The sequence below is a fragment of the Erpetoichthys calabaricus genome, chromosome 8 (assembly GCF_900747795.2).
Source record: "Erpetoichthys calabaricus chromosome 8, fErpCal1.3, whole genome shotgun sequence".
In the NCBI taxonomy this organism is placed as follows: Eukaryota; Metazoa; Chordata; class Cladistia; order Polypteriformes; family Polypteridae; genus Erpetoichthys; species Erpetoichthys calabaricus.
This window is the reverse complement of record NC_041401.2, coordinates 136,232,608-136,257,034: the sequence shown is the minus strand read 5'-3', so window position 1 is coordinate 136,257,034 and position 24,427 is coordinate 136,232,608. Positions and strand designations below refer to the sequence as shown.

The 24,427-nt window shown below is 41.9% G+C and overlaps 1 protein-coding gene across 3 annotated transcripts in view; it reads left to right on the top strand.

Moving 5' to 3' along the window:
* The window catches only part of LOC114656611 (centrosome-associated protein CEP250-like), a 282,216-nt gene that overhangs the window by 220,185 nt on the left and 37,604 nt on the right, over positions 1-24,427 (top strand). For all 3 annotated transcript variants that reach the window (XM_051931364.1, XM_051931363.1, XM_051931365.1), the window contains 2 exons: positions 19,736-19,882; positions 20,635-20,856. In XM_051931364.1, coding sequence (XP_051787324.1) covers positions 19,736-19,882; positions 20,635-20,856 — 369 coding nt within the window. The remainder of the gene's footprint in view (positions 1-19,735; positions 19,883-20,634; positions 20,857-24,427) is intronic.

Here is a 24,427-nt window from a genome sequence, read left to right as displayed (position 1 = left end):
TATGAATAGATAAACAGCACAGTTACCAGTTAAATGAGTAACTCTATGTAGGTTTACTTAGGATCTCAATAATTTGAGGAAAGAAGTTGCAGAGGTGGCATGTAGTACGGGTCACGATAGACCTGTACACCCTCTGTGATGGCAATTTAATGAACATATGGCTGCTGGGGTGGGTGGAGTCAGCTGCAATCTTTCCTGCTCTCTTTTTTACTCTGGCGATTAAGAGATCTTTTAATGTTGGGAGACAATAACCAATGATTTTCTTTGCTGAACAAATCACCTGCTGCACCCGAGTCTTAGAAAGAGAGGAGACAGAAGGAAACCAAATGGTGATGGAGGAGGTCTCAATTCTTTCAGTAATCATTTAAAAATATACACCTACCTTGATATGCCAAGCTTCTTAAGCTGGTGAAGGAAGAACATGCAAGCTCTTACATGACAAAAGTGAGAATAGTGACAATACACAAGGTGGTCATCCGGCATCATCAAGGTCTCTCCCAAGCAGAAATTTTGTGTCAGACAGGTGTTTCCAGATATGCTGTCAAGACACTTTCGCAGAGGTACAAGCAATCATGTAAGATTGACGACTGGAAAAGCAGTGGTCGGCCATGAAAAGTGTGTGCAAGAAATGCGAAATATGTCAAACTTACTTCTCTTTGAAATCATTAGATGTCCAGCACCACTACCACCTCAGAATGGTAGAAACCACTGGGACTCTGGTTAATACATCTACTGTCCGATAAAGCCTTACCAGAAGTGGTCTACATTGGAAAGTTGTGATCAAAATGCTATTCCTGTGAGGTGAAAATACAGTTCACTTGTATGCAAAAACATAAAGACTTTGGTGTATAAAAATGGCAGCAGGTGCTCTGGACTGATGATTCAAATTGTGAAATATCTGGCTCTAACCGAAGACAGTTAGCCCCCAGAAGGGCTAGAGAATGATACATGGATGATTGTCTATAGGCAAACATGAAATAAAGTGAAGGTTCCCTACAAGTTGGGTGCTGCTTTTCCACAAGCAGAGTTGATGATTTGATCAAAGGTAATGACCTTCTCACTACTGAGTAGTACAGGTAGATACTTACCAATAATGCAGTAACATCAATACCTAGTTCATTCTGCAGCAAAACCATGACTCCAAACACTTGGCCAAAAGCATTAACTAACTACAGTGAAAAGAAGGACAGGGAATCCTGCATCAGATGGTATGGCCCCCTACAGAACCCTGGTATCAACATCATCCCAGCCAGTCTGCAATTACTTGCAGAGACTGGAGCAAATAAGACAGACGAAATCTGCAGTGGATCTGTGACAAGTTTTCCAAAGAGTATGTTCAGAAACTGCATGCAAGTGTACCTAAAAGAAGTGTAGTCACACCAAATATTGATTTCATTTATGTTCTGTTTACTTCACTTTGTAGGAAGTGATGATCAGTAAATATGTTGGCATTATTTTTGAAACCATTCCCAGTTTATGCCATTTTTTGACAAGTCCTTAAGACATTTTCATAGTACTATTTATATGTGCTGTTTAATTTGAATATATTGCAATTACAGTGAAGAAACATAATGATCAAATACTGTATCTTTTGTTTAGATAAGCTAATTTTATCTGCATTTATACAGAAAGAGACACATTAGCTGCTGATTTGTTTGAGTATCTCATGTTTATTCTGATGTATACTGCTGCTACAGTTTGTATACTCCTGTTTTCAATTTGTTGTATAATTAATTGCTTTGAATTAATTCAATTTAACTGTCTTGATATTACCATTATTCATATGAAAATCAAACATTTTTGAGTTTTGTAAACTACATTTTAAAGCTAATAAAGTCAGTATCCTAGAAAAGACTCACAAATACAACAGAAAATACACAGAAGCACAGAAAGCAGTCTAGTTTGTAATCCAGCCTACTTATATTTCTCTCAGTAAAACAGGCTTGTTTAGAACCACTAGTTTATGAATCTTTGTTAGTCCATAATTTTAAAGCTTGTTTTCCAAAAATGTAATACACTCATTTAAGCACTCCTTCATACTCGAAAAATCCAAATTCAGCTTTGGCTTTTAAGATTAAAGTTAATGTGTCAGATGCAGTTCGTAGACCATTGTTGTTTCAGGCATCTAGTAGTATTCCAGTAAGCTAGAAACAGTACTTTTTTGTGAGGATGTTGGCAAAAATAAATTATCAGCTATTACATTTCCTTTGCAAGAACAGAGACATCAGCTTGAGGTTGGTGCACATCCTTTTTTGTGTATTTACTAATCACAATCTGTAGTATCTTTGAGCAGAAGAAGGTTAAAAAAAGATGTATTATATCTGCTCTTTGATTACCAAACCTCTAAGAAAATACCAGAACAAACTATGCTCCACATACTTATTCTTATTTTGATGTTAGATAATTATGTCCAAAATGCTGTCATTGAACCACTGTCACAAACGTATTCGGAAAGGGCTGAAAATATTCGATAATTTGCAGCTGAGTGCAGGAACAACAGATGACGAGATTAATATTTGGGGCACCAACCGGGTTGTCCCACTTAACAACAGTCCAAAACAAACGAAAGAAAATGCCATCTTGCAAATTTGCCCAGACTTTTGGGCCAAACAAAAATTGTTCTAGTAATATTTCCCAAAAGGAGTCAAAAACAGTTTGAAATTAAAATGCGTCAGAGCTCATTCACATCCGTCAGTCAAGTGAAGTTGTCTCCTGGGAGTCTCGAGGCCTTGTAGCCAATGGGCCAGAAGGGGCGGACTGAAATGCTCTTACTGGGTGGCTTCTTGTTGCTGTTGGAGGAAACAAAGAGAGTATCATTAGCGTTAACACCCTCTCCTGTCCCGGCAGGTTATTACATACCTTGACAGAGCTCAAGAGATCCTCAGACGCACATGCATGACAATACCCTTCATAATTTTTTTTTAATTCATAACTTTCTCTGAACTAAGTTGAAACTGATGAATGTATTTTATATTCACCATTCTTTATTTCATGGGCGGCACGGTGGCGCAGTGGGTAGCGCTGCTGCCTCGCAGTTGGGAGATCTGGGGACCTGGGTTCGATTCCCGGGTCCTCCCTGCGTGGAGTTTGCATGTTCTCCCCGTGTCTGTGTGGGTTTCCTCTGGGGGCTCCGGTTTCCTCCCACAGTCCAAAGACATGCAGGTTAGGTGGATTGGCGATTCTAAATTGGCCCTAGTGTGTGCTTGGTGTGTGGGTGTGTTTGTGTGTGTCCTGCGGTGGGTTGGCACCCTGCCCAGGATTGTTTCCTGCCTTGTGCCCTGTGTTGGCTGGGATTGGCTCCGGCAGACCCCCGTGACCCTGTGTTCGGATTCAGCGGGTTGGAAAATGGATGGATGGATGGATGGATTCTTTATTTCACATTTAATATACCAGAAGCATTGCTTATTTTAAATAATGAAACAAATGAAAATGGCATGGACAAAAATATTAGTACTCTTAAGCTAAGGTTTTGTAGTGCAGACTTTGGAGACAATGCAAATAAGTGCTTTCTGTAGTTCTAATAAGATTTCTGTGTTTTTTGTATGTAGTTTGGCCCACTCTTATTGAGCAATCTGCTCCACAACTGTCATGTTTGATTTGTGCCTTCTCCTAACTGTGAGTGTCAGGTCCTTGAACAGAGGTTCAGTGGGATTCAGATCAGTACCCCTAGCAGGCCACTTCAGAAAGGTCCCATGTTTTCTTTTCAACAATTTTTCGGTGCTTTTTGAAATATGTTTCAGGTCATTATGCTGATGCAGGACCCATGACCTGCAACCGAGACAAAGCTTTCTCACACTGAGCTGTATGTTTAAATTTAAAATGCCCATATATATAGTCTTCTGATTTCATTGTGCCCTTTACAGATCATTGGTATCCAGTAGCAGAGGCAAAAACGTTACCCCAGAACATCACAGAACATCCCTCATGCTTGACACTAAGGGATGGTGTTCTTTTCTTTGAAAGCTTTATTTTGTTTTCTATCAATAAAAAAAATGCTTGTGTTTTGTTTCGTCTGTCCAAAGGATGTCCTCCCAGCATTACTGTGACTTGTCAACCTGCAATTTGGCAAACTCCAGTTGAGATTTTCTGTTTCACTCTTGGAAGTAGTGTCTTTCTAGGTGTTCTAATAATTTTCTTTCAGACAGCAATGGATTACAAGTCTTGAAACTGTTGCTCCTTGTGCTAGAAGGTCTAGAAGGTCAGCATAGATAGATAGATAGATAGATAGATAGATAGATAGATAGATAGATAGATAGATAGATAGATAGATAGATAGATAGATAGATAGATAGATAGATAGATAGATAGATAGATAGATAGATAGATAGATAGATAGATAGATAGATAGATAGATAGATAGATAGATAGATAGATAGATAGATAGATACTTTATTAATCCCAAAGGGAAATTCACAAAGCTTGGATCTGATCTGAAGTTTTGAAGTTGAATGAATGAATACTTCATTCCATTTAAAATTATAAGTTTGAACACACCTGTAATACTAATTCAAATTCGATAGATAGATAGATAGATAGATAGATAGATAGATAGATAGATAGATAGATAGATAGATAGATAGATAGATAGATAGATAGATAGATAGATAGATAGATAGATAGATACTTTATTAATCCCAAAGGGAAATTCACAAAGCTTGGATCTGATCTGAAGTTTTGAAGTTGAATGAATGAATACTTCGTTCCATTTAAAATTATAAGTTTGAACACACCTGTAATACTAATTCAAATTCTACTTGAAGTACCACTACAGTACAATTATTTCTTTAAACTTCTAAAAGTATCCAGTACTTTTGCCCAGGCCATTTTGGAATGTCTTTGTAGAATAAGCAAAAATGTAGTTCTTTTCCCAGCTTTTTTGTTTTCACCCACTGCAAACAAAAGAAACCAACAATCTTTTAATTGCAAACATTATCAGGAAAAGTGGTGCATAAATTAAATAAAATGCAAATTTTGGAATATTTTGCTACCACCCACGTCCCAAATTATTATTTGTTGAAATTTAATGATATTACTTATAAGTTGAGTGCTTCAGAAATGCTCACAGACCCTTTGGGTCTCTGCTTGCTCTTTCAATATGTAACAGACCTTGTGCTAGTATTATCCTGAATTGTTTTTGAAAAACAACTTGTATTGTTTAGTATAGAGCAGTTTTCTTCTGACTCAGATCTAGATAACATTTACGTCAGTTGTATGTTTTTGCCCAATAAATATTGTTTTGAAGAGGGTTCTGTCCCTTCTGTGTGACTTGTCATAATAGCTGCCATCCTGAATGTGAGTAAATGAAATAAGGAAATATGCAATATGTAAATTTAATAGGTGTCTTCTCCTTAATGCTAATGCTCCTTTAGAATTACTTCAAGCTGGTTCAAGTCTGTTCTTTTCACTCTGACCTCTATTCGTGAAGTTTCAAGTGTTTATTCTGTAGTTTCTCATCTTAGAAGAATTTAGACTAAAGTCAGTTTTAAATTGCCAAGGTATCTCCCATTATGAATAAAAGTCTGTTTAAAGATTCAGAAATAATCCATATTTTAATGTTAGAATGTTCAGTTTATCAAAAAGTATACTACTTTGAAAGTAGCCTAGAAGATAACTGCTTCTTGAATTGTAGCAAACAGTGATTAATCAAAGTATATAAGACAATTTTACAATTGGCAAAAAACCATTCAGTCCAGGAATCTGGTTTGTTAATTATTAAGTCTCAACCAGACCCTTTTTTAAAGCTGTAAAGGTTTTTGCATCAGTTGCATGATTCAGTAGTTTTCCGATTCCAATGACCCTTTGTTTTAATGCACTTCCCTAGAATTTCTGCTGTTGTCGTCAAGTGCTGGAATAATTCAGCTGTTTCAACTTTATTAATGTACTTGAGAATTTTCAGTTCTTGAGTTAGGTCCCTATTTGTTTGTGTAAGACAAAGTTACTGGAGTGTAGTCCAGTAATTCAGCTGGTTTCTGTACAATGTCTAGTGTTTCTATACCTTCTTTGTAGTGTGGTGATGAGAACTGCACACAATACTTCAAATCATTATAGAGTCTTCAACATTCTTTTCCTTAAATCCTATTAAGCAGTTTTTAACATATAACCTAAAATAAATTTACCCTTTGGCAAGGATAAAAGTGTTGTCACAGCATATACATTTAGGATTTAGCTCTTTGTTAGAAGGCATGATATTTTAAAAAGGGAGTCATTCTTGTGTTCCTTTAACTTTATGCAAAAAAGTACCTTGCCTGTGATAGCCCTGCACTGACGAAAGACTCAGTCCTGTTTAATAAATAGAGCATCTGCTAATATCAATGTCCATTTACTTTAAGCATGTGAAGTGCTTTGGTGTCTGTTTAATTTCATCCTTTAGTAAAATTTTAAAGGATTTTATGAAGAATTCTTCTGAAGCTCATGTAATCCGTTATTCTTCAGTAAGATGTAACCAGCAATACAACACATTGCCGATGTATTTCCCAGCAAATTCTCCAAAATCTCTACATTTCTTTTTCAAAATGTGTTTTCTCAGGTGTTGCAGTGAAAATGAAGTTTAAAGAGGTGAAGGTGCCTATTTATCTATTTATTCTGTCCTAGCTGCTTTTCTCTTCTGTGTAGGATAAACTGCCAGATTTTATAGTGGGATCATATTGTGCTGTGTTGTTTGGCCTCTTTATACAAGTCAAACAAGAAGGTTATTGGTTTTCACAGATTATCATTACATTTAAATCAAAGTATTTTAACATTCGTGGATTACAGCCCTACATACATATTTATAACAATACATTGTGTTATCACTATCACAAACAGTCATTTATCAACTAATTTAAAGTACTGTTTTAAAATGTATGAATATCTGGTAATTACAGAAGTTTTTAGTCATGTCTTATCCATTCAATGTGGTGGCTGCATTATCCATTCTGCTTTCAAAGTGGAATTTTATTTCTCTGTGAGTATTTCATTTTGCACAAGCAAAAATAAAAATTAGACATTATTTATGACAGCTCATTTTCTTAGAAGTCAAAAAAATAAATTATATCCAAATTTTACCCTGGATTTCAGCTTTAAGCAAAATAATAATGTGTTAGTCATATATAATTGTTGTATATCTTATGTGGACCCTCCTGACCAAGTCAAAGAATGCTCTGCTTTTGACTGTAGCACAATACCCAACTGTAGTTTCAGTTTTGGGGGTGCAATATCTGTTGTCAATATTCAGAGGTTACTTTCTAGAAATTCTCTAGAATTCTCTGTTCTATTCCATCACTACAATGACAAATTGGCATTTGCCAAAAAAATTGGTGGTATGAATGTCTGAATTGTCAAAAAGTTAGCATTTACAAGATTCAATAATTTCAATTTATACATTTTTTCTAAATTACATGACTAGTAAATATCTGTGTGCACAGTGCTTACCAATACAGTTGGGAACTTCAGAATGTTTTAGTGTAATTAAAATAGATTGAAACCCCAAAGTAATTTTTTAAGTCAATTTGTAATTTCAGTATATTGTTATATTTTAAATATATCTGAGTTGGATGCAATTAGCTTAAAGTGTACACATTTAAATAGGGTTTAGAAAAAGTTATACTCAGAAATTTTTTGCTGAAACGTAAAAAATCAATTAGCAGCATTAAAGGGTAGCATGTACCAATTGCAAATAGGGGCAGCGTTTGTCAAAAAATTTAATATCTAAATTTCATATAGACTCAGCCAACCCATAGTTCAAGCCTTTTAGCTTTCTACTTCTGAAGTTGTTCTCACTAAAAAAAAAATAAACTAAGTGAATTTGACTCCTCTACTTTTTTCATTTTATTTAAGTAGCTGGATATATGAGCTCTTTATAAATCCGAGACCAAAACCTTTTTTATGTTTCCTTTGCAAAAAAAAAAAATATTGTCACAAGAACGACCATGAGACATCAGGAAGGTTTGGGGCAGCCACCCATTTAATCGATTACGGCTGCAAAATTGATCTAGTAGGATAGACATGTTCATTCAACCGAGTCCAAAACAGAACTGACCTCTTCAGGCAGTATGGTGGCTTTTTAAAGGCCAGCTAAGGAAGTGACGTCATCAGCCCCGGAACCGGAAGGGACGTCATTGGCTGCCCCAGAGCCGGGCGGGATTTCCCTAGAATGGTCTGCAAAAGATGGAGAGGGAAAATTAGTACACTCCGCCACCCCCTTGCCTGGCATGGAATTACCTGTATTTAAGCCCTTTAGCTGTCTCCTAAACACACGTGTGTGACAAACCCCCCCTTAGCCCAGACCCGTCGGGTCGGGCGTCCTGCACCGAGAGGTCGTGAACACGGGAGAGAGCATTGGCATTGGCGTGTAGAGAACCCTTCCGATGAATGAGTGAAAACTTATAATGTTGCAGGTCGAGGAACCACCTCGTGACTCGTGGGTTAGACTCCTTGTGTAGGGCCATCCACTGTAAAGGGGAATGGTCCGTGACTAGTGTAAACTCCCGACCCAAGAGGTAGTACCTCAACTGTGTGATCGCCCATTTAATCGCAAGAGCCTCCCTCTCCACTGCCGCATATCTGGTCTCCTGATCCAACAGTTTCCGGCTTAGGAACATGATGGGGTGCTCAGCACCATTGACACTTTGGCTCAGCACTGCCCCTAGGCCTGTGTCCGAAGCGTCCGTCTGGAGGATAAAAGGCCGTGAAAAGTCAGGCGCCTTTAAAACGGGTGCCGACGTCAGGGCCCTTTTCAAGTCACAGAAGGCTGCCTCCGTCATTTCAGTCCATACCACAGTGTTAGGAGCCCTCTTCTTTGTTAAATTAGTCAAGGGCACGGCTCTCTCTGAGAAACGTGGTACAAACCAGCGGTAGTACCCCGCCAATCCGAGAAATGCCTGGACTTGACTCTTGGTTCGCGGACGGGGCCATGTCAAAATGGCTTCTATTTTAGAGCACTGTGGCTTCACCGTACCACGACCCACCAGGTAGCCCAAATACTTGGCTTCCTCCAATCCAAAGAAATATTTCTTTGGGTTGATGCGAAGACCGGCTTCCCCCAGCGGCCGCAATACGGCTCCGACGTGCTGTAGGTGTTCCTTCCAGGTGCTAGAATAGATGACGACGTCATCCAGGTAGGCAGCACTATATGTGTTATGGGGGCGGAGCACTTTGTCCACCAGACGCTGGAAAGTTGCAGGAGCCCCATGTAACCCAAATGGAAGGACACGATACTGCCAGTGCCCACTAGGGGTGCTAAACGCGGTTTTACCCTTTGCGGAGCCCGTTAAAGGAACATGCCAGTACCCTTTGGTCATGTCAAGTGTGGTCAGGTATTCTGCCTGTCCAAGCCTCTCAAGGAGATCGTCCACTCGAGGCACTGGATAAGCATCAAATTGTGAGACCTGATTAAGCCGACGGAAGTCATTGCAAAACCTCCAACTTCCGTCAGACTTAGGAACCAAGACAATTGGGCTGGACCAGGGACTATGACTCTCCTCTATGACTCCTAGATCCAGCATGCGCTTGATTTCCAGTTCCATTTCCGCTTTCTTTGCCTCGGGAAGACGGTACGGGCGTTCTCGGACTATGACCCCAGGTTCAGTCACAATATCATGGGCCTCCGGGACGGACGAGATAACTGTCTCTAGCTCTCGCCTCTGTCGGTTATTCAAATTAGACCCGAAGTTAAGGGTGTTACTTTGAGCAAAGAAGGAGCGGGGCTGGCCGGAGGTGGGATCAGGGTCCCTTTCCTTCCATGGTTTCAGCAGGTTCATGTGATATATCCGCTGTCTCGGTCGACAATTGGGTTGTTTCACCAAATAGTCGACGAGTCCCTTTCGCTCTTTAACTTCGTATGGCCCTTGCCAGTGGGCAAGTAGTTTAGAGTGGGAGGTGGGAACCAATACCATGACTCGATCCCCCGGCTGGAACTCCCGGAGTGTCGTGCCACAGTCATAATAGTGGGCCTGTGCTGCTTGCGCCTCTTGCATGTGACTTTTTAATATGGGTCAAATTTTCTCAAATCTATCGCATAACTGCGCGATATATTCCAAAATATTAGTTGAGGGAACGGCCTCTCCTTCCCAACCTTCCTTTAAAATGTCCAATATGCCCCGGGGTTGTCGTCCATATAATAATTCAAAGGGGGAGAAACCCGTTGAGGCTTGAGGGACTTCCCGATAGGCAAACAGCACGAGGGGGAGGAGCTGATCCCAATTCCTCCCATCCCCGCTGACCACCTTGCGAAGCATCTGCTTAAGAGTCTGATTAAATCTCTCTAAAAAACGTCGGTTTGAGGATGATACGCTGCGGTTCTCAAGTGCTTTATTTTGAGTAACTTGGCCATTTCCTTGAACGTCTCCGAGGTAAACGGCGTCCCTTGGTCCGTAAGGACTTCTTTAAGGATCCCAACTCACGCAAAGACCTCCATCAGTACCCGTGCGATTGCTTTAGAATTAGCTGAACGCAACGGAACAGCTTCTGGATATCGGGTCGCATAATCTATGAGGACTAGTATATATTTATGTCCTCGAGCTGAGGGTTCCAGGGGTCCTCAATTCAACATCAATTAAGGGAAGGGGAATGAGAGGAGCACGGTCCCTACTAGGAATTTGCCGCAGCTGACATTCCGGGCACGAAACACAGAAGTGGCGAACCTCCTCGTTAATTCCCAGCCAATAGAAGTGGAGCTTAATGCGCTCTAGAGTTTTTTCGGTGCCCAAGTGGCCTCCCAGGAGATGGGCGTGTGCTAACTCACAAACTTGCCGCCGGAAAGTTTGTGGAATCAGCAACAACTTCCGCACCCCCCCCTCGTGTTCACTGACCCGATATAATAAGTCATTTTCTAACACAAAGTGGGGTCCTTGTGGCATGGGCTGACTGGTGCATTGGCCGTTGACGAGGACTACTACATTCTTAGCAAATTTAAGGGAATCGTCATTCCACTGTTCCCTTTTAAATGATGACGTATTAGTCCGCAACGTGCCAGGAAGCTCTCCATCCTCCTTGTGGTTTCCCATATCTCTCTCCACCGGCTGTGTACACGGTGTGGAGACAACCGGAGACGGTAGATTCCCATCTGTTACTATGCCCAATTTCGAGTAAGGCGAGATCAGTACTGCACCGCTTTTATTGTCAGACCAGTCCCGCCCGAGAATCACCGCACATGGAGGATTTGGAAGTACCGCAACAGCAAGTTTTTTGAGTATTCCTCCGTGGCAGATGAAACACCGGGCGGATTCATAGGCGCGGACATCTCCGTGTACACAGGTAATGCTGGTCTTTGTTTTTAACCATTGTCACGGTAGTACATAACGGCAATCGACCATAGAAAGGTTGCTGCCGGAGTCAAATAGGGCCTCTACCTTGTGACCATTTACAATAACTTCTCCTTTATGAGCCAAAGCCAGGGGGGTTTGAAAGTGCACACAATCCCACCCCCTCTCTCCATTTATATTCCGCCTCGCCCCCGAGCGAGGATCGCGCCTGTGGAATCGAGGACTCCAGTGCAAACTCTGGTTTATGTCGGGAGGGCAGTTTAAGAGGGACGTAATCTCTACGGCGTCCACTTAAGGACCGTTCAGCCCTCTCAGATTGCGAGACTGCCCTGGTTGTTTCAATGAGCTCTATGAGCTCGTTTATATTTGAAAATTCTACCCAGGCCGGCTGGGTGAAATGCTCTGGCAGGCCATTTATAAACAGCAAACATTCCACTTTTTTTACTATTTGATAGGTGGTGCAATCAGCGGGCCTTAACCAGCCTGCCACCTCTTCCCAGAGAACGTCCAGTTGTTCTCTGGTAGCCCATTCAGGGTCAAACCTCCAGGTTTGTATTTTCTTCACCTGCTGGCCTGGGGAAAGTCCACTTTCCTGTGGGACCTTAGCCCCAGTGGGAAGGACAGTGCTCTCCTCCGAGAGAGCATAATAAGTCTCCATCGTTTCCCCCATAGAGACCAGCCCACGTCTGTGTGTCCCCTCGACACTCTCCCTATTCAATTTGGGTGCCCCAGAGATAGCCAAAGGGAGCAGAGTCTGCACCGGTTCTTTCCGAAACCCGAGACGCACTCCCCACCCGAAACCTCGGCCCAGGTACTCTCCCACCTGGACATGATTCAGGTCCGGTCCCGTTCTCTTCATGGCTTTCTCCATCCTGCCGACTATGCCACTGTCACAAGAACGACCATGAGACATCAGGAAGGTTTGGGGCAGCCATCCATTTAATCGATTACGGCTGCAAAATTGATCTAATAGGATAGACATGTTCATTCAACCGAGTCCAAAACAGAACTGACCTCTTCAGGCAGTATGGCGGCTTTTTAAAGGCCAGCTAAGGAAGTGACGTCATCAGCCCCGGAAACGGAAGGGACGTCATTGGCTGCCCCAGAGCCGGGCGGGATTTCCCTAGAATGGTCTGCAAAAGATCGAGAGGGAAAATTAGTACACTCCGCCACCCCCTTGCCTGGCATGGAATTACCTGTATTTAAGCCCTTTAGCTGTCTCCTAAACACACGTGTGTGACAATATATAATATATATATATATATATATATATATATACAGTGGAACCTCGGTTCACGAACACCTCGGTACACGTACAACTCGGTTCACGACCACACACTCGGTATACGAACAAGCCAGTTTCCCTTTCGGTTTGTGCGCGCCGATGATTTCTGCACGTGTTGCATTGTTCTCGGTCAGACGTGCATGCTTGCACGTGCCTGCATGCGTGCTTTCGCTGTGAACTCTTTGTGCTCTATTTCATTTCCCTTACGGTTCATACGCGCCGATTACTGTATTTAAGCACGTGTTCAGCCTCTCCCTGTTCATTGTTCTCAGTCAGACGTGCGTGCTTTACCTGTGAACTCTTTGTGCTCTACAGTATTTCGTGTGCTTTTGCAGTTAACCATGGCTTCTAAGCAAGTGAAGAGTGGTGAGAAGAAGGTTTTGCAGAAAATTGAAATCGAAGTAAAGAAAGAAATTATTGAAAAGTATGAAAAGTATGAGCGTGGCGTTCGTGTTACTGATCTTGCCGCTGAGTACAAGAAGTCAAAACCTACGATTTCGACTATTCTAAAGCAGAAAGAATCTATTAAAGCAGCTGATGTTGCAAAAGGACTTACAGCGTTAACCAGGCAGAGGCCTCAAGTGCTGGAAGAGGTGGAAAAACTGTTTACCAGTTTACTCATTTACCAATTTGAGAACCCTCGTGCTTTCAAACAGCACAATGTAAACAAAGCCAAACTGCCAGTGATGTGGAGGGCAAACACGAAAGGGTTGGGTCACACGGACTTTGTTTTTGGAATGGCTGCACGAGGCTTTCGCTCCCACCAGCTAAACAGCTAAAAACACCAGAAATCCAAGAAATCACAAGAGAGAAAACATCCCTCCATCTCCCTCAAAACTGTAACCTCCTGTCCACCCATTTTCTCCTCACTTCATGCCAGACTTCGACTCATGCAAGGTTAGTTTTCTTGGTGGTTTATGGTTAGTTTTTATATTACAGATTTTTCAAATGTTCCTTTTTTCCCCTGTGCTTAAAACTCATTAAAAAAAAGTGTTTATACAGCGATCGGGCACGAACTCCTGCAATATTATTTTCTTGGTTGCTTGTGGTTGGTTTTTAAATAAAGTTCGGATTTGTTCAAATGTTCCATTTTTCCCCCTGTGCTTAGTGTTTATACAGCGATCGAGTCATAAAGGCTATAGCGCGAACTCTTACAGTGTTATTTTCTTGGTTGCTTGTGGTTTGTTTTTAAATAAAGTTCGGATTTGTTCAAATGTTCCTTTTTTTCCCCCCTGTGCTTAAAACTCATAAAAAAAAAGTGTTTATACAACGATCGGGTTGTAAGGCTATAGCGCGAACTGCTGCAATGTTACAGAGAGAGGAGAGCAGGCTCGCGTGCTGATGAGAGAGAGAGAGCGCGTGCAGCTGAGCAGGGAGCCTGGGTGTTTGTGTCAGTGTTATTCAATGTTTTTACATTAGTTTACTATTGCACTGTGCATTCTATGGTGTAATTAACTATATTTGTGCTTAAAAAATATTTTAAAAAATATATTTACATGCAGTTCGTACGGTCTGGAACAGATTAATTGTATTTACATACAATCCTATGGGGGAAATTGCTTAGGTTCACGACCAATTCGGTTTACGACCAGAGGTTTGGAATGACTTATGGTCGTGAACCGAGGTTCCACTGTATATATATATATATATATATATATATATATATATATATATATATATACACACACACACACACACACACATACACTACTGGTCAAATGTTTTAGAACATCTCCGTTTTTCTTCAAATTTAATCAGTTGAAATGCAAAGATTGACCTAACATGGTGAAAAGGTTAAATTAAAGGAAATTTCAGAATATTAAAAGTGGCCCTTCTTTAGGGAACAACTAATATGTTAGAACTTACAGATGTTCTGCAGCAGTTAAAGTAAATTAAGCCTTGCAAATTGAAACCATTTGCACAGGTGTCCCAACTTCTGTTGATTACTTCAAAATACTCTGTCTGTCTTAAATCAGAGTTGGAACAGCCATACGGTATATTATATATATATATATATATATGCATATATATATATATTTATATATATACACACTGTATATATAAAATATATACACTTAGCCTATAACAGACGATGACCACTATGTGCATTAGTATATTTCAGCAAATTTGAACTTCATATTCTCAAACCCACTTAATCCACTTCAGGTTTACAGCAGGCCAGACCTGCGCGGCACTTCGCACAAAGTAAAAAAACAGCCTTGGACATTGTGACATCCATTGCCCTTCTCACATACCCACATCCACTAAGGGCCAGTGTGGAATCACAAGTTAACCTATTTCTACTGGGAATGTAGGAGGAAAATCCATGCAGACATGGACAGAATCAGGACCACTTCCAACAAAGACTGGCTGTGACATTTGAATCCAGGATGCTGGGTTCATGTGGCATAAGAGCATGCCACTGCGTTCTAAATTAATTAGTTGTACCACTTTTTTTTTTTAGCATATTCAATATGGTCATTTATGGTTAAGTGGGTCAATTTTATGTGAGTGTTGGTTTACTGATGGTGGCAGGCGGGGAGAACTGGTACACTGCTAGAGCCAGCTCTTAGAGCAGCTCAAATAAAGTAAGTCCGTTATTGGATATTTACTTTGGCAACATAACTTATTTTTTGGCCCTACTGCCTAACGTAGTTATTTCTCATTCTCCATGCAGGGGCAGGACCTGAGTTCGCATCAGTGTTCAGAACTGGAGTGGACTCTTGGTGAGAATGTTACTCTATATAAAAAGATAACTGTTACGTTGGTGTAACACTGATTGATGTATTGGCTCAAATGTGTCAGTGGCTGGAGGAAATACTTTGCTCCATGAGGAAAAATATGAGGAACAGTATAACAAGGCCAAACAAAGTCAACCTGGTATAGAATAAGTAATATTTGAAGTGTGGTATCAGTTCCTGGCTAGAGAACTGGCTATTCAAAACAACCTCTATTATATTAGCACTAAAAATATGAAAATCTGAAGTTGGCTGTATCAAACAAAAATGACCAAGTCCATCAGCCAAGCTCAAAATGGTAATTCTTGAAACTGAGTCCAACCTACCACAGCTATTAGAATTAGATGTGACACTGACCAGCCCAATATGTCTCAATTTCACCCTCCATTTTTAACCACTCTCTGTCAAAAACCTAGTCCGGGACCAGCTATAAAAATTCCCCAACTTTTCCAGACTGTTCTTATTAAGAAAATGTTTATAAAAATAGTGACATTAATTTAAAAATCCAAAATATATAGTTTAGGGATCATATGACATCTATCTTACTAAACCACAGTTAATTTATGCACGGCGGACGCACCGAGGCGCATCGCCCGCCCCAGAGTCACACGCACGCATGCGCACTGCGGCCTTGGCGCCCACCCCAGAGTCAAACGCAGCGGCATCCCAAAACGCGGCGACTCCCGCCCCAGAGTCAAACGCAGCGGCTTCCCAGAGTCAGTAGGTGGCGCCCAAAACCAAATAACACAACGTGCTGCGCCGTGGCACCCGCCCCAGAGTCAAACACAGCGGCTTCCCAGAGTCAGTAGGTGGCGCCCAAAACCAAATAACACAACGTGCTGCGCCGTGGCACCCGCCCCAGAGTCAAACGCAACGGCTTCCCAAAACGCGGCGGCTTCCCAGAGTCAGTAGGTGGCGCCTAGACAACACAACCTGTGAGCACCCAAACAACACAACCTGTACAGTCATGGATACAAACAATGAACGAAGGCGCCCACACAAAGAAACGGCTTTACTTCAAATAGGGTTAGTGAATTAAATGGAAACTTTACAATGCCTACGACCTATGAACTACACCTGAGGTAAAGCGTGCACGCCAGATTGTACAGCCGCCCAGATGAGACCGCCCACACCACCGCATATACCCTCCATGATATTTCATCATGCAGCGGCTTCCCACCGAGGTGCATATTGCTCCGTGGTGCACGCCCCAGAGTCAAACGCAGCGGCTTCCCAGAGTCAGTACGTGGCGCCCAAACAACACACTTGCTCTAATCCACTGTGCCAGTAATATAGATCACATAACGGTCACAGACTCAAACCCAGCAGCTTCCCCGACTCAGTGGCTGGCACACGAACACCACAACCTGTGAACTAAACATGCTGTGCTCCACTCTGCCAGCAGTCGGTGTCAGCAAAGGCAACAGAATCACGTCTCCACAAAATGAAACCGCTTTAGTACAGATATGCGTATTGAATTAAATGACATTTCCACAGACGCACCCACCCTCCATGATATGTCATCCATCCAAATATCGGACAGAACAGAAACTGATTGCCATTCTTGGATTTCCGATTCGCTAGCGAATCGCGGGCTTACTTGTATAACATAATACAGAATGACTTAAAGTAGCAGGACTTTCTTTGCTTTATATGTAGGGAATTGAAGGTTTTAAGTGATTTGGCTTTCTAACCTTATTTTCTATAGAAAAACATATTTTCTGAACACAGACAAAGGATAATTGTTAAGCAGAAAGTCCTGCTCATTCAGTTGGCGTGTGAAAGAGGTTTATCTTACCTATTTTTTGAGGAGTGTAGGAGAAAATTGCTGAGGAGGATTAGTTTTATAAGATGGCTGAAAAATTATTGACAAGGGGTAACCATTAGTTTATGACATGACTTTTACCTGGCTAGGATATTTTGATTTTGAGCGAATAAATCTCATTTTTAGTTTTTTAAAATTTTATGGACATCTCTTGTGTTTACAATTAAGTTTTGTGCATGAACGCATATGGGTTGTCGACAAGTTATGCATGTATAAGCTAAGCACTTTTTTGTTATTTTGTTTCATTTCAGCATGCATTCCAAAAGCTAACTCAGAACACTACTATCCTCTCAGAATTTGATATATCCCCGGTAAATATTCTTGTCTGGGTTTTTCCAGTTTAGAATTAGCCTTGAATTCTTGCTGAATATCTAGTCCTACTTCATTTAAGCTATGTTTTGCTTCTTTGCTGCAGTCTATCCTTTACCAGACAAACAGAGCTGATTACTTATGTTTTTATGTGGAATCAAGCCTGTTAATTTGGATTAGGTGCAAGATATTTCTCAGAATAAGAAACGGCAGGGTGTGTAAAGCATACAGCATATACAGTAATCCCTCGCTACTTCGCGGTTCACTTTTCGCGGATTCACGACTTCGCGGGTTTTTAAATACAAGTGATTGCCCGCCTATCGCGGAAGTTATGTTCCAGACCCATCAGCAACAGGAGAAAACCCGCGATATAGAAAGACCATATAAATAAACATTTTTATAGTTTAAGCCTTAAAATACCCATCCCACATGCTTTAAACACATGTAAACTTATAAAACACACTTTGTTAACACATATGATATGTGGATGTCGGGCTAAGGATATGAGTAACATCTCACTATTATAAAACATTTTAACTTCACGCAAGACAAGACAGTGAGACAGGAAAATACAAGGCTTTAAAATTATTGACACGCAGAGCGACAAGCAGCACAAAGCCAGCACAAAGTCTACTTCTCCTTAGCGTTCATACAGCTTCCCACCCCCTTGACAATGCGAAGTAGCAGGAGCGTACTGCGCCTCCGGGGTGGGGGGGTTTGAGCGAACGTGCGTTCAGCCCTCACACCCCCCCACTCCTCCTCCTCCTTCCGAACGCGCAGAGCGACAAGCAGGCATTTTGGCAGAAGCAGCACAAAGTCCATTTCTGCTCACCGTGAGTTCAGCTGCCCCCCTTCACAAAGCGAGTGCAGACACATCGACGTCTGATCGCTGCGTGCAGTGTGCAGTGTTGGTCTGCAGAATGTAGAAAGTGTTTAAGAGCATAGGAAGTGTTTATAAGAGTGTGGGAAAGGTTTATAAAGCCTTAAAATATGTATAAATAATAAAATAAGTATAGGTCGCTACTTCGCGGATTTTCCCCTAACGCGGGGGGCTCTGGAACGTAACCCCCGCGATAGGTGAGGGATGACTGTATATATTACTAGCCAAGGGAAGAAAAATTAAAGAATATACCAGATGGAAAAAGCCTGCAGATAGATCGACATGTTAACACCAGATGTCTGCGGTGCAGAAGGTATAACTGATGTGTGGTTCTTTCAGTCTGGGAGAATCTTCTAATAAACAAATAAGCCCACTCTTTACTAAAGTACTGGTCTAACAGGATTGTAGCAATATTATTGGGGTGATCTCTGTATTGTAGCATTGTTTTAATTATGCCTGCAAAGTGTGTGTCTGTATTTAAACATAAATTGGTTATGATTGGTCTTCATTTGCAGCCTCAAAGTAATTTTATTACAAAGATGCATCATACAGTAAGAGTTAATAATGCTTTTGTTTTTTTCTCTTTTTTTGGGCAAAGGTGTCCACTCTGCTACAGCTAACAGTAGAATGCTCATAATCTACACTTTTATATCCCTTTCTGTATGAATGGTGTCCAAAATGAAATTTGACCTCTGCAGAATCAATAGAGCAAGGGAGGAAACAACAAAGATATTAGGTCATCTCATTTAAGCATGTCCCCTCACATGCTTATACTTGGTCGATTTACATAATTAGTTACACTAACATGGATGTGTTTGAGATATGGAAAAAATTCTAGAAAAATATGCAAATTCCTTACAGATGATAACTAAGCCAGGACTTGATCTCATTGTCCTTTTTGCCTGTAAGTAGGTAGTGGTGACTAGTATACCATTGTCCTGCTCAGAAACTTCTAGATTATGGTATTTTCAATGCTGTCATTTTCTCATTGAGGAATACAGATGTTTGAGCTTAGTTTAAAATAATGTATGCACACCTTCATCAAAGTTTTGACTGTTTATGCAATTAAAAGCAATCTTTTATGCAACTTAATGTTGGGTCCTGGGCAGTGCTGTCTACTGCCTTGTACCCAGCTAAACTTTTTTTTCCCCCAGGAGGTTATTCATGGTATATTGTTAAATAACATTCTTTTTATACAGTTTATTTAATATTAAAATTGGGTACTGTAAAATAAAACATGTAAAAATGTAAAGTTTTACAATAACCTGTCTGTTAGAAACATGTGCTGCAATTTAAGATACAAAACCTTACAGGGTGTTTTATAATATGCTAACCCTTCATTAATGCCCACCATTCACTGAGACTAAAAACTAAGAAACTGCTCTTTTTTAAGCTTGAAAATTTATTAGACATTTGTTTCTTTTCATGACTCAGGCAAATGTTTTATTATTCTAACAGGCTAATGACACAATCCATGAACTATCCATTACTTGTAACCAATTAAAAATGGAGCTGGACAAGGAGAAAAATGCGGTTGCCAAAATTAGTGAGCTGAATGAAGCATTAGCAGTGGACAAGCAGGCCCTTAACTCCAGTATTTTGCAGGTATAACAGCTAACGTTTATTTGCTCTTGTATCAGAGGTATCAATATTATTCATACTTCATTTTTTGTATGCTAAAGCAGAAAGAACAGGTAGAACTAAAGCAAGCAAATAATATTTTATCCCTTTTACAGTGCCACTTTCATAATGTTTTAAATGGCTGTAGGTCTGGCCATGATGTCATTGTCAACTCTGCTAATAGGTCAAATAGAATAACTGTCAGCTTTATTTTGTTTATGCAGGCAATTTTTTTATGTAAAGTTTTTACTACTTTACTACTATAATTAATAACCCATATTTACAGAATGTTGCATACAGAGAAGTTGTATAACATGAGAAATAATGAAACATAATTGAGATAACAACAGCATAACATAATATTCTCAAAGATGCTATTGTAAATAGTAACTGAACCTTACATTGGAAATACTACATTACTATTTAGAACTCCAGTAATGTGTTGATAAATTAAGCTAAAAAGTGTCTCACAAAATCAAGTCAATTGGAGGTAGATTGTTGCAGATACAGTACATGTTTGTATGTGCATTTCTAAATAAGTTGTTGTATAGTAATAATGATAATGTATACTCTTATGTAAGTGATGGAAATGTTATAAACCTGGGACTCAAATAACTTGTCTGCTGCAGCCACCTATTCTTTCCTTAAATACTAATAAATAGTTGTTAAAATGCAGTGATTGTTTCAATAAAGAATGAAAAGGCTATTTATAAGAATCTGAGTGTTCTTTCTTATAGCTTGAGATGGAACTGCATCAGATGAGGTCACATGTAGAACATCTGGAACATGACAGTGTCCCTGTGCGCAAGGCTTTGAAAACTGCAATCTTAGAACAAACAGAACTAAAACATATGAATAGCCAACTTCTTGCTTCACTGACTGAAACTGCAGAGAATGAGAAAAAGATGGAAGAAAAAGCAACAGCAATAAAAATGAAGGATACTGGTCAATTGAAACAGGTACAGTACACAGGGTACCTCCTTGAGACTAACATTATATTAAGATACCAAAATATATACAACTGCTGGACTGTAAACAAATGATAGAACATTTTTATTTCAAAATTACAAATTAAATATACTTAAAAAATATGAAATTTTTACTCAAAATAGCCATTTAAAACATTGAAAAATTCAAATGTAGAGAAACTGGTCAATTGAAACAGGTACAGTACACAGGGTACCTCCTTGAGACTAACAATTTATTAAGATACCAAAATATATACAACTGCTGGACTGTAAACAAATGATAGAACATTTTTATTTCAAAATTACAAATTAAATATACTTAAAAACATATGAAATTTTTACTCAAAATAGCCATTTAAAACATTGAAAAATTCAAATGTAGAGAAACCAGTAACAAAAACAAAAAATAACTGATTTAAAAATAAAAACTGGTATGAGGATAGGAATTGTTTCAAATGGCTTGCCAAAAAAGCATGTTCTATCAATTCTGTTAATGACACCTGTGTTTATATGTGGCCGAAAAATAGAAAACAGTAATAAAAAATGAATTTTGCTTTTATCCCAGTTGTATTTTCAGAATATCATGTTATAGCATTTAACATGTCTTAGACATGTGTTTTGGGTGCTTTTCCATCCATCCATCCATTCTCTTCCGCTTATCCGAGGTCGGGTCACGGGGGCAGCAGCTTGAGCAGAGATGCCCAGACTTCCCTCTCCCCGGCCACTACTTCTAGCTCTTCCGGGGGAATCCCGAGGTGTTCCCAGGCCAGCCAAGAGACATAGTCCCTCCAGCGTGTCCTGGGTCTTCCCCTGGGCCTCCTCCCAGTTAGACGTGCCCGGAACACTTCACCAGGGAGGCGTCCAGGAGGCATCCTGATCAGATGCCCGAGCCACCTCATCTGACTCCTCTCGATGCGGAGGAGCAGCGGCTCTACTCTGAGCCCCTCCTAGATGACTGAGCTTCTCACCCTATCTTTAAGGGAAAGCCCAGACACCCTACAGAGGAAACTCATTTCAGTCGCTTGTATTCGCGCTCTCATTCTTTCAGTCACTACCCATAGCTCATGACCATAGGTGAGGGTAGGAACATAGATCGACTGGTAAACTGAGAGCTTCGCCTTGCGGCTCAGCTCCTTTTTCACCACAACAGAACGATGCAGAGCCCGCATTACTGCGGATGCCGCACCGATCCGCCTGTCGATCTCACGCTCCATTCTTCCCTCACTCGTGAACAAAATCCTGAGATACTTGAACTCCTCCACTTGGGGCAGGATCTCGCTCCCAACCCTGAGAGGGCACTCCACCCTTTTCCGGCTGAGGACCATGGTCTCGGATTTGGAGGTGCTGATTCCCATCCCAGCCGCTTCACACTCAGCTGCGAACCGATCCAGAGAGAGCTGAAGATCACGGCCTGATGAAGCAAACAGGACAACATCATTTGCAAAAAGCAGTGACCCAATCCTGAGTCCACCGAACCAGACCCCCTCAATGCCCTGGCTGCGCCTAGAAGTTCTGTCCATAAAAGTTATGAACAGAATTGCTGACAAAGGGCAGCCCTGGTGGAGTCCAACTCTCACTGAAAACGGGTTCGACTTACTGCCGGCAATGCGGACCAAGCTCTGGCACCGATCGTACAGGGACCGAACAGCCCTTATCAGGGGGTCTGGTACCCCATACTCTCGGAGTACCCCCCTCAGGATTCCCAGAGGGACACGGTCGAATGCCTTTTCCAAGTCCAGAAAACACATGTAGACTGGTTGGGCAAACTCCCATGCACCTTCCAGGACCCTGCTAAGGGTGTAGAGCTGGTCCACTGTTCCGCGACCAGGACGAAAACCACACTGTTCGTCCTGAATCCGAGGCTCGACTATCCGATGGACCCTCCTCTCCAGAATCCCCGAATAGACTTTTCCAGGGAGGCTGAGGAGTGTGTGATCCCTCTGTAGTTGGAACACACCCTCCGGTCCCCCTTCTTAAAGAGGGGGACCACCACCCCGGTCTGCCAATCCAGAGGCACTGTCCCTGATGTCCATGCGATGTTGCAGAGGCGTGTCAACCAAGACAGCCCTTCAACATCCAGAGCCTTGAGGAACTCCGGGCGTATCTCATCCACCCTCGGGGCCCTGCCACCAAGGCGTTTTTTGACCACCTCGATGACCTCAGTCCCAGAGATGGGGGAGCCCACCTCCGAGTCCCCAGGCTCTGCTTCCTCATTAGAAGGCATGTTAGTGGGATTGAGGAGGTCTTCGAAGTACTCCCCCCACCGACCCACAACATCTCTAGTCGAGGTCAGCAGTGCACCATCCCCACCATATACAGTGTTGACACTGCACTGCTTCCCCCTCCTGAGACGCCGGACGGTGGACCAGAATCTCCTCGAAGCCGTCCGAAAGTCGATCATCGAACTGAGGCCTAGGGTGTCCTGGTGCCAAGTGCACATATGAACACCCCTATGCTTGAAAATGGTGTTTGTTGTGGACAATCCGTGACGAGCACAGAAGTCCAATAACAAAACATCACTCGGGTTCAGATCGGGGGGCCATTCCTCCCAATCACACCCTTCCAGGTCTCACTGTCGTTGTCCACATGAGCATTGAAGTCTCCCAGCAGTACGAGGGAGTCCCCAGAAGGTGTGCCGTCTAGCACCCCCTCCAGGAACTCCAAAAAGGTTGGGTACTCCAAACTGCTGTTCGGTGCATACGCACAAACAACAGTTAGGACTCGTCCCCCCACCCGAAGGCGGAGGGAGGCTACCCTCTCGTCCACCGGGGTAAACCCCAATGAACAGGCTCTAAATCGGGGGGCAATAAGTATACCCGCACCCGCTCGGCACCTCTCACCGGGGGCAACTCCAGAGTGGTAGAGAGTCCAGCCCCTCTCAAGGAGATTGGTTTCAGAGTCCAAGCTGTGTGTCGAGGTGAGTCCGACTATATCTAGCCGGAACCTCTCGACCTCGCGCACTAGCTCAGGCTCCTTCCCCTTCAGAGAGGTGACATTCCACGTCCCAAGAGCCAGCTTCTGAAGCCGAGGATCGGACCGCCAAGGTCCCCGCATTCGGCCACCACCCAACTCACACTGCACCCGACCTCCTTGGCCCCTCCCATAGGTGGTGAGCCCATGGGAAGGGGGACCCACGTTGCCTCTTTGGGCTGTGCCCAGCCGAGCCCCATGGGTGCAGGCCCGGCCACCAGGTGCTCGTCATCGAGACCCACCTCCAGGCCTGGCTCCAGAGGGGGCACCCGGTGACCCGCATCCGGGCAAGGGAAAACGCCGTCCAAAGTTTTCATTCATCATAGGTTTGTTTTGGGTGCTTTTATGATTTTTTAAGCATGTACAATTTGTTTTTTGGGGTTGTTTGATTTGGAAACATTACAATTTGTTCCTATTTAATTTCTTTGTCTACAGGAAGTGGCTTTATTACAAATGACCCTTTGCTGGGAGCAATGCTTGAACTTGAATTTTAGCATTGTTAGTTTCAGTTCCATGTAGGAGTGGTCATTATGGCCCAAAATGCATATCATGATTTAATTAAAAATGATCATGGTTATTGTATATAACATGG